Here is an 11,760-nt window from a genome sequence, read left to right as displayed (position 1 = left end):
GAACTGTCTCGCCTGCTTTACTGGTCATGACTAAATTTTAAGTTGAACGTCTAAAATTATCAAGATCATTTCATTTGTACTTGTCGTACACGAGGCAACACAGTTAAAACACATAATACAAGTATATATAGTGAGATTGGATGCCGAATTCCAAACTCTAACAATTAACTGGCCACGGTACCGCTTACCCTTCAACACTGTTCAAAAACAAAATGAGAGAGTTTATCTATGCATTTTTTTCCCATAAAAGTTGAGCTATATCAAGGTACAAAAAATGCAATCTTATTAAATTTATATTTATATTTAATTGTTTCCGTTCTGATATGTCGAGCAACGATGATGATGCACGACACATCAGAACGGGATCAATTAAAGAATCTTATTTTAATCCGATTGAAAAAAATTGTCATTCAAACCCTTCCTATGTTCTTCGGTTGATAATTTTTTCACAACATATTGTATAGACATAATTTGACAGATTGCTGACCTCCAGATATGTCTTAAGGTTTTTGTGACGTTGGGTTGGGGTCTTATTAACGTATTGAACCGATGTATCTTTTTATTCACAGAAAAAGTCTTCACCAACATAAAATGGTCTAGTTGGGGGGTAGTTCAGTTTTTGTATTCTTCAAATGTTTAGGTAATTTTTTTCTCTTCTATATTTGTTTGCCAATCATTCTCTATTCTTTACATTTTTGCACCCAAGTATACTGTATTCTCTATTCTTTTTTTTTGCCCATTATCATCTATTCTGTTAACCCCATCCACACCCTCACAATGACATAATGGTTCATGTATATCTTATTTTCTTTATAAAGTCGGAACGTGCTTTACATTACAGAGACATGTAACTATAAAGATTAGATATAAAATACAATGAAAAGGTAAAAATAAACGGATTTAAACGAAGTTGTGAACTTGGTGCACGTGATTTGACGCGTCGATATTGTGTATACATACATAAGAGTCACACTAGTTTTTTTTTTATAAGTGCACGTCCACAAGACTAGCACAGGTAAGTTATGTAATTATTTGTTTTGTATATATGGTTTCTCGCCGATATGTATTCAGCTGTTCAGTTTGTTAGTTCCAGCATATTTATAAACGGTTCGTTACATTGCATTTCAAGACTTTTATAAGAAGGGGGGTGGGGGGGGGGGGGGGGGTCTGTATTACTTATATTTCCATGTCGTACAACAGGAGGGACCAGTTTGTAGACTCCGAGTGTATGCACGTTATTTTCAAAGGAGGGGGCGTGTTTGCAGAGCAGCGAGTTCCACTGCTTCCGGGTAGAACTTGAAAATTACAAGTCGAGACGTGGATGAGCTAGAATTTTCGAGAAGAGATCATATGGCATGCTGAGATACTTGAGAAATATACACGGGATCAATGATTATGATTTGTCACGGACGCAAGGGGGATTTGCCGTTGGCCACCATCTTGTGACTTATGACCCTACGCATTTATGATTGATAAACAAACTGGTTTTGAAAAGGGGGAGGGGTCTAGCAACCCAACGTTTGGAGTGATACTTGTAAAAGGTCTATGCATTTATCATATATGTATGAGGCGCCGTTTTACTATTTATTCCTTATTTTCTGATACCAAAATTTCTTGATATAATAAAATAAAGAATATTTTCTGATATCTATAATTTCTGATATCAGGAAATCGATTTTCTGATATCAGAAATTCTAATTTTTTATATCAGAAAATATTCTTTATTTTTTGATATCAAGAAATAGATTTTCTGATATCAAAAATTCGAATTCGATTTTTTGATATCAGAAAATAAGAAATAAATGAAGGATGGCTCCCTGTGTGTCAATAAAAGCGTCCAAGCTCACCCATGAGCCCAAACATCAGGAAATATATTCCAAAAATGATCCGGGTAGACCAATTGTTTTATAGTATGGAGTACCGCTACACGATATTGATCGTTATATTGATGACATAGGCCTTGTTACAAAAACAAAATACTTATATCAAGGACACTTTAAGTTTTATAACATGTAATGATTTAGACTTCAAAGTCTCCAGAGAATTATATTTAATATCATTTGAAGCAAAAAACATGTACACGAATCTTCATTTTGACGAAACTGAACGAGTACTGAATTATCTCATTCCAACTTATTACGAAATTTGAGTCCCATCAACTAAAAGACAATATATTGAAGCTTTTAGGAATTATTCTAAAATATAACATATTTACTTTTGCGTCGAACATTTAGAATCCCAATCGGCGAGATAGTCCTAAGAATTTACTAAATACTGAAAAATGTTTTACAAAGCTTGACACATCGAAACAAAATACTGATGTGATCAAGATTTAGATACGATGGCTGGATGATATATTCAGGTTCAACTGACATAATGCACGATCTTTTCGCCTTATATATCTAATACAATACATTACACACCTAAATTTTACATACCAACTTTCTTGACAGTCGTTTTAATACAAGACAACCGCTTCCAAAATGTAGGTATTTAAGATATAAAAACGTACATCAAACCTACTGAAACTTTTCAATACTTCACAGTAAAACTCATATAAAATAAATGTATTTATAAAGGATTTATGCAAGGCGCGGTCCATAAGAAATACTAGCAGTCTTCATAAAACGTCTCTTAAAAACACAAAATAGACGAAGTATTTGAAAATACAAGACATGCATTTTTTAATTTTTTTTTTGTTATTGGCTTTGAACTAGCTGTCAGTAACTGCGAGTATTCTCAGAACTGTACTTTGAGTCTTTTTGTTGTTGTTACGAATGTATAAATACCCTGTCACGTCCGGTCTGTGTTTTTGTTAGCTGTTTTTCTTCTTTGTATCGATCTGATGATTTAAGCCCCTTTCAACTGATTTTTATAGTTTGTTCTAAAGTTGTACTGTTACACCACTGTCCCAGGTTAGGGGGAGGGTTGAGCGCTCAAACATGTTTAACCCCGACACATTCTTTATGTGTGTGTCCCAAGTCAGGAGCCTGTAGTTCAGTGGTGGTCGTTGGTTCATGTCTGTCATATTTGTTATTCGTTTTAAGCAGTTAGTTTTCTCAATTGAATTGTTTCATATTTTTCATGTCGGGGTCTTTAATAGCCGACTATACGGTATGGGGTTTTCTCATTGTTGATGGCCGTACGGTTCCCTATAGTTGCTTACATTCACTTCATTTGAACTTTGGTGGATAGTTGTCTCATTGGCATTCATACCACATATCCTTATTTTTATATTTAACAGAACTAACTAACTTACTAAATCCGCAACATAACGGGGAAAAAAAAACTAAAAACGAGATTACCAAAACACTGGGGCTTAATTTCACAAAATCCTGGCTGCACAAATCGGTTTCAGAGGAAACCAATAATTGCTTATAAAAGAAACGGGAACTTACAGGAATTTTTGAACATAAACCTTAAAATGATTGAAATGTGAAACACTAAAACACAATACTTCTTATGACTGATGAAGCCGAACTCTAGATATTCTTTCCTTAAACACGACCGAAACACAAGACCTAATGTTAGGGCTCATGGGTGAGTTCGAATGCTTTTATCGACACACAGGTAGCCATCCTTCATCTTTTTCCTATTTTCTGATATCAAGAATTCGAATTTTTGAAAATGTATTTCTTGATATCAAAAAATCGTCAGTATTATTTGATATCAGAAAATCTATTTTTTTGTTTATTATATCAAAAAAGGGAATTTTTTATATTAAAAAATTTAATTCCTGATATCAAGAAATATTTTTTGATATCAAGAATTCGATTTTTTGATATCAAGAAATGTTTTTTGATATCAGAAAATAAGGAATAAATAGTAAAACGGCGCCTCATATATATGAAGCTCCATAAGGGGGACCCGGACCTCCTGCTTCCCTAAATCCGCCTCGGATTTTTTTCAGAGACAAATGCCTGTGGTACAAGTCTAAATTCCAATGAAAATTAAAAAAAATAGGTCAAAGTCTCAAATGGCCGGGTTGTGATATTTGTGAATAAATTTGGCTAAAAATTACTAAGTTCCAAAGTCTGGAAAATGTGCCAGGGATATGGGGTGAAAACTGTAGGGGAAGTTGATTACTCAAAACTTGTACCCTCTTTCATAAATTTTGCTGAAATTTCCCAAATCCGAAAAAATGAGAACGAATTCCTCAAACAATTCAATAATAATAGGTGCACGATTTCAACTTATGTATAATCTTCCTGTGAAGTTTGGGGCCTCAGTGGCCGGGTGGTCTAAGTAGTCGAGCTACTGTATCACTAGCCAGTCAGCACTGAAGTTGTGAGTTCGAATTCCGCACGCGGTAGATGCACTCGACTCCAATCTTAATTGAATAGGATTGTCAGTTTTCCTACCGAAGGTCGGTGGTTCTCTCCGGTCACTCCGGCTACCTCCACCACTAAAAACTGACCGTCACGAAATAGCACAATAGTGTTGAAAGTGGCGTCAAACACCAATCAATCAATCAATCAATCCTGTGAAGTTTCAGTGATCTAGGTAGAAAACTGTAGGAGGAGTTGGTTACACAAATTAGGTATCCACTTTTATCCCACCATTTTTTCATAAAAATGTCCTGTACCAAGTCAGGAATATGGCAGTTGTTATCAAATAGTTCGTTTCTATGTATGTTGGCGTTTGTTTTTGTTGCACTTCAGTGTTTCTGTTGTTCATGAATCATTTGTTTTCCTCTTATAGTTGATGTGTTTCCCCTGGTTTTAGTTTGTAACCCGGATTTGTTTTCTCTCAATCGATTTATGACTTTTGAACAGCGGTATACTACTGTTAAGTGTTGCCTTTATTTACCCGCCCGGCTTATCAAGCTATTAGCCGGTTTTTGACCTCCTCCAACCCAATCAAAAAATGTAATTATATTGCAACTTCGGTGTTCCATACAGTTAACAATGCAAATCTTAACATTCACTTTGGCGAAATTGGAACTTGCCATTAATATATAAATAAAGAGAAGTGATATGATTGCCAATGAAACAACTATCTACCAAAGTTCAAATGAAGTGGATGTAAGCAATTATTGGCAACCGTACGGCCTTTTACACTGAGAAAACCCATGACGTATAGTCGGTAATCAAAGGTCGCGACATGAAAAATATGAAACAATTTATTTGAGAAAACTAACGGCCCAATTTATAACAAAACAATTTACAAAAAAACCAAACATGACAGACATGAACCAGCGACAACCACTGAACTACAGGTTCCTGACTTGGGATAGGCACACACAGAATGTGTTGGCGGGGTTAAACATGTTTGAAGGCGCCAGTCCTTCCCTAACCTAGGACAGTGGTCCAGCAGAAATACATAATAGAAAGGTAACTTTAAAAATCAGTTAAAAAGGGCCTAAGTCATCAGATCGATACAAAGCAGAAAAACATCTAACAATAAAGAGCTGCGCTATGAGCGCATGATACACCCGTCAGCCTTTAAGCTTGTCTTTAAGCTTTAAATGAATGTATATGGATTTATATGATGAACTAGAGATACTGTAACCACTGCTCAAATAGACCTCCCCCCCCCCAAAAAAAAAAATAAATAAAAAATAATCAAAACACAGTGGTACCTTATTACACAAGACATGAATAATTTGGACAATCCTCCATTGTTTTATGAATAAAATCCCCTAACTCGGAAACGTTAAATAAAAAAAATCATAAATATCGAATAGGAGCTTACGTCAATAGAAATAAACAATTCACCAAAGTTTCGTGAAAATTGGTGAAAGCGTTTTTGCGTTATTGTCCGAAGTGTTGACGACGAAAATGAATTACCTTGGTTAGAGCTGAAAATAAATAGTTTTGCCCAAGACCGCATTAAAATAAATATTCTGCACCACAAAATGCAGGATATTATTGTGTAGAAAAGTGAAAATAATTTTTCGCGGTAAAATATTAGCATTCGTATCAACAGATGAAAATGAATAGTCAATCTGCAAAAAATATTCTTCCCCCCGTTCCCCTTTAATATGAAATAAGCGACTGATAGCACGAACTCTAACCAAAAACACTGAAGTGAAACAGTTTCATGTCAAATAAAGATTTCAGACATTGATGCAATTTTGTCCTATACTGCAGCTATAAAAGGCACAGTATGAACATATAGAGTATTAAACACTAAAAATTATTGTCTTTTCCTCAACGTGCCCCTCATTGTGACGGAAATTGAATGACTGTTTAAAATGTCACTTCGTTACTATATTTGAGGGTCTGGATAAGGGATCTTCGTTTCTAAACCCCACCCAGACCCTCATATTTTGGAACTTAATTGATGTAGTTGATATTTGAATTTTACATTGTAGATCGTAAACGTTATTTAGCATTATGTGGACCAATAGCTCAGGCTCTTATGACGAGGAAAACTGTGAAAGCAGCAGCGGCTCATTTGGTTCGACTGATAGCAGATTAGAGGCAGTTCTATCAACTGACATGCTTAAGCACTTTGAAATTGTCGAGAACATTGGTGAAGGAGCTTATGGAAGTGTTTATATAATTAAAAGTAAAACTGACAAAAAGGAATATGCACTGAAATTTGTTCCTCTTTTGACAGATCAAGATGAAGAAAGGATAAATAGAGAAGTAGAAGTGCTATCTCAGTTACAACATGCCAATATAGTCCGATATCATACATCCTGGCATATTAAAAGTGAGGGTGCAAGTAAGGATTCTCTAGCTACAAATGTCCAATGTTTGTGTATACAAATGGAGTACTGTAACCAAACATTAAGGGATTTCATCGAAAATATGGACGTATATGATAGATGTGACAGGGAACTCGAGCAAAGACGAATATTAGGCGAAATTGTTGATGGCATCAAGTATATTCATGACGAAAACATTATGCATCGAGATTTAAATCCTAGAAATATCTTTCTCAGCAAATCAGGCACAGTGAAAATTGGTGACTTTGGCATAGCTCGACCTGAGAACTTAACCGAAGGAAGCAAAATCATGTCTAACAAAGACGAAAACCTTACCAGCTATATAGGAACCAAACTTTATTGTGGGCCAGAGGTACTTAACTGTGACAAAAAATATGATAAACGAATAGATTTGTACAGTTTAGGGCTAATTATATTTGAAATGTGGTTCACCTTTCAGACTGAAATGGAAAGATGTAAAATCTTTGAAGGTATCAAATCCCCGGCGATTGTGATTCCAGATTCTTTTGAGCCACAGATTATGAAGGATATACTCGTAGGACTTCTTCAACATGAACCTAACAATCGCATGGGACTTGAAGAAGTTGTTGAGAAAATGTCATTGTTTGATAAAGAGGAGACATTTACCGATGCATCTCCTATTCAGCAGATTCCAAATAGGCCCAAGTTGGAATTAAAAGGATCTGTTGGTCGATTAATATACATTCACAATACAGGTAAAAAGCAAGTAAAAGGTGGATGTTTCCGACTTGGTTCGGGACCATTTCTTGTTACTTCGTATTCAGTTGTAAAACGAGGACAATTTCCTCAAAACTGGTCTGCTGTCTTTGGTAAAAAAAACAAAAAAGCCGTATTGAAACCCAAGAATCCAATTTGGACAAACAGGGATCTAGATATTGCTATTTTGGAACTTGAAGTAAACGACGGGTCGTATTTACCAAGAAGTGTTTCCCTTCAAAATCAAGATGTTACACAGAAAAAGTTTACGTTCAGAAACATAAATAACGCAAAATCTTTGATGGAAATCGTTGATTGGCCGTCCATACCAGAAAATCCTGCAGATGAAATGATAATCAAATTTGAATCGGCTCCATCCAATAGAGGAGCGCCAGTCATATATGTATCGAATCAAAATGATATCAGTGTTTTCGGAATAGTCCTAGGACATTATTTTAGGAGAGGCGTTAAAGAAAAGGGCAAGACAGTTATACGAAATTTAGCAAGTGTTTATGAATCAATTGACCCGATTATACCGGCCTATATCAGAAAAGCGCTCTTTAGCAGCAGTCCTTATTTTAAATGTCACGAAAGGATTATGGAAAATATTGAAAATTATATCCTGGCAAAAAAAGACACCGAAAGCACTGGTTGACTCCGGTTGATATTCTTTTGAGAACTCATCTTTTACTCATACCCGACTTTAGTGAAAGATACACTTACGGATACGATGTTGGCTATATATAATTTTAGCAGCAAATATATTGAATTTTTGAACAATCATTCTCTGAACAGGGCTAGATAATGAAAAGTTTGTTTTATTTTAAAATTATCTTTCATAGAACATAATTATATACTATAAATAAGTAAGAGACTGAATTTGTGAAAAATTACCAATGCAAAAGATAAACTGCAGACATTCGTTTGCATTGCCTTTGATTTAGTAAATAAATTTATAAAATGTTTAAACTTGTGCATAGTATGTGAGCAAAATTGTAAACAGTAAACAGACCAAGGAGACTATGTTGCATGACACGGGTTATGTTCTTCTCATATATTTTATGACGGTATAATACTAAACCCCTAACAGGAGGGATTGTGCCTGATATTCATATGAGGAAGACGTAATCTTTTAATCAGTTTAATTGAGGTCTGGAGCTGGCATGTCAGTAACTGCTAGTAGTCTGTTGTTATTTATGTATTATTGTCATTTTGTTTATTTTCTTTTGTTTCCTATTCTGACATCGGACTCGGACTTCTCTTATACTGAATTTTACTGTACGTACTGTTTGCGTTTGTTTTTTCTACATTGGCTAGAGATATAGGGGGAGGGTTGAGATCTCAAAAAACATGTTTAACCCCGCCGCATTTTTGCGCCTGTCCCAAGTCAGGAGCCTCTGGCCTTTGTTAGTCTTGTATCATTTTTAATTTTAGTTTCATACGTATAATTTGGAGTTTAGTATGACGTCCATTATCCCTGAACTAGTATACATATTTGTTTAGGGGCCATTTGAGGGACGCCTTCGGGTGCGGGAGTTTCTCGCTGCATTGAAGACCCATTGGTGGCCTTCGGCTGTTGTCTGCTCTATGGTCGGGCTGTTGTCTCTTTGACACATTCCCCATTTCCATTCTCAATTTTATGTCATTCAATTCTTTGAAGGTTGTTAGTAGGAATTCGAAGTTCTCCAACTATTGAGATCTCTGTACACATACACACACACACACCAATAAGCTTTATCTTCGAAGCAAAATCATTTTAGTACTTGGAGCTTCGCCATCGGCCAGAGGCTTCGAATAGCCTTTTTACAGTTTGAATAGCCAGACATCTATATACATATAGATTTTTTAAACAATAAACTTAAAACAGAAATAGCGAAGTCCTCTGAAGTCAAATATGCATCCGGTGTTGAGACCATTTTTATGAGCTGAACAAGAGTGCGCATGCAACTAATGTGAGCGCTGAACCATCCCCCTTACTTGGGACAGTGGTGTAACAGCGCAACATAACAAACAGTCAAAATCAATTGCAAAAGGCTTCTGAAGTTCTGTATTCTGTCTCTATATCATATTTGTTTTTCATCTATTGTTTTGTACATAAGCATAATAAGTGAGGCCGTTAGTTGAATTGTCGTTTGAATTACTTTACATTTGTCAGTCAGTGGCTTTTATAGGTTACTATGCTGCATGGGTTTTGCTCATTGTTGAAGATCGTACAATGACCTATAGTTGTTATCTTTTACGTCATTTTGGTCTCTGGTGGAGAGTTGTCTCATTGGCAATCATACCACATCTTCTTTTTTTTATATTAACTTAATAGATCGGTATGAAGCACACAAAACAAATAAAATAGAACAAACGACACAAAGCATCAACATACGTATACTGGAAGTTACTGCTAATTCAAAGCCAAATACAACTAATTAATAAATCATGTTCTCGTAGACTTAATACCAGTTTTAGGGTCCTTTATTTTATCCATTCTGAGATTAACCTGTGAATCTAACAATCCAAAAGGGCATGTATCCATGACATCAATGTTGTTGAGGCTATTTCTCTTTAGCCACTTGTCCATTGTTGAAGGTTGTATGGTGACCTCTATACAATTAGGTTACTGCTTCATGTATTACATTACAAATCATTTTAAAATACCAATTGGAAGTCCATCATCTGATTTAAGATCAATGTCGATACATGTATATTGTATTCTTTACTTTATTATAATCAAGGTTAGCTTGATGAGTTTTATTGTCAGTCAATTTTTTACTCATGTACATGTGAAAATGAGCTTGCTATTGTATTTGCCAAATAATTTCAGACAAGAGAAATTCATGCTTATTTTGGGAAATCACCAGAAAACTATACATATTGATCTGTATTCAATACTTAGCTTTCAAAGGTATTTTTCAACATAGTGTAATCAAAGATGACAGAGATGGATGGATAGATAGGTAAATCAGTGTTTAAAGTCCAGTGGCAAATATTACTTGGATATTAGGAAGAGAACATTGTGATGTGATATGATTTTGATCCTTGTTTTTTACTAGACTGGATTTTTACATGCTAATTCACAAGGTTAGGTCCATAGGAAGCCAGACACATAATAATCTGACTCTTAACTGACTAGTCTTTGCTCCAACTCCAAATTCTATGTGCTTAAACAAGAAGCGACAAATACCAATTTTTAAGTCTTTGGTTTGACCTTGCCAGTGATCCAACTAACAATCTCCAGCACTCAAGGTGATCTTGCTATCTTGAAACTACTAAAGACAGTTTCTGCTACAAATACAACAAAAGCCTAATTTCTCATAGTGGTCACAAGAAAATACAATTATAGGTCGCGGAAATTGCTGTAAAAACAAATTTTTGTGCGCTTTTACGATTGTTATTTTTTTCAATGGAAAAATTAAGAGATTTATTATTGCTGTTTTAGGAAATGATGCTTACAAATAACAGTATCCAAATTTAAATTGTGAGTTTTTAATTTTATGAAATATATTCCGTCGCAATTTTTGCAAATAAAAAAATCACAAAAATTTCTTAATTTACAGAACTCTTCGAAAACTCTGATTAGAAATTTTTAAAGAGTCGTTTCTGTAAAAGTCTATTGTTATCATTTATACATTTTATCTTATTTATGTCATTTTGCGATTAACCTGTGACATCCAACGATTCAAGTGAGCATGCATCCATGACATCTATGAGGTTGAGGCTATTTCTATTTAGCCACTCATCCCTTTTGAAGGTTGAGTGATTACCTCTAGAGGTCTAATATATATAATTAGGTTATGTTTCATATATTACTGTACAAATAATTTAAAATACCAATTGGAAGTCCATTATCTGATTAAAGATCAACATCAATAAATTGCATTCTTGACTTCATCATAATCAAGGTTAGCTTGATGAGTTTTATTGTCAGTCAATTATTTACTCATGTACATGTGAAAATGAGCTTGCTATTGTATTTGCCAAACAATTTCAGACAAGAAAAATTCAAGCTTATTTTGGGAAATCTCCAGAAAACTATACATATTGATCTGTATTCAATACTTAGCTTTCAAAGGTATTTTTCAACATAGTGTAATCAAAGATAACAGAGATGGATGGATAGATAGGTGGATCAGTGTTTAAAGTCCAGTGGCAAATATTACTTGGATATCAGGAAGAGAACATTGTGATGTGATATGATTTTAATCCTTGTTTTGTACTAGACTGGATTTTTTACATGCTAATCCACAAGGTAACAGTCCATTGGAAGCCAGACACACAATAATCTGACTCTTAACTGACTAGTCTTTGCTCCAACTCCAAATGCTATGTGCTTAAACAAGAAGCGACAAATACCATTTTTTAAGTCTTTGGTTTGA

General features: G+C 34.8%; 1 protein-coding gene across 1 annotated transcript; it reads left to right on the top strand.

Moving 5' to 3' along the window:
- Positions 1–963: 963 nt before the first annotated feature.
- Positions 964–8,362, top strand: LOC127738880 (interferon-induced, double-stranded RNA-activated protein kinase-like). Its single transcript, XM_052250349.1, has 2 exons — positions 964–1,015; positions 6,317–8,362. Exon 2 carries the CDS (start codon positions 6,339–6,341, stop codon positions 8,046–8,048), a length of 1,710 nt encoding a protein of 569 aa, XP_052106309.1. The 5' UTR covers positions 964–1,015; positions 6,317–6,338; the 3' UTR covers positions 8,049–8,362.
- The last annotated feature ends 3,398 nt before the right edge of the window (positions 8,363–11,760 follow it).

This window comes from Mytilus californianus, unplaced genomic scaffold, assembly GCF_021869535.1.
Source record: "Mytilus californianus isolate M0D057914Y unplaced genomic scaffold, xbMytCali1.0.p SCAF_4, whole genome shotgun sequence".
Taxonomy (NCBI): Eukaryota; Metazoa; Mollusca; class Bivalvia; order Mytilida; family Mytilidae; genus Mytilus; species Mytilus californianus.
Note: the sequence above shows the minus strand (reverse complement) of the source record. Positions and strands in the feature narration are given on the sequence as shown.

Coding starts and splice junctions, on each gene's coding strand:
- LOC127738880 (XM_052250349.1), top strand. CDS start 6,339: ATGTGGACCAATAGCTCAGGCTCTTATGACGAGGAAAACTGTGAAAGC.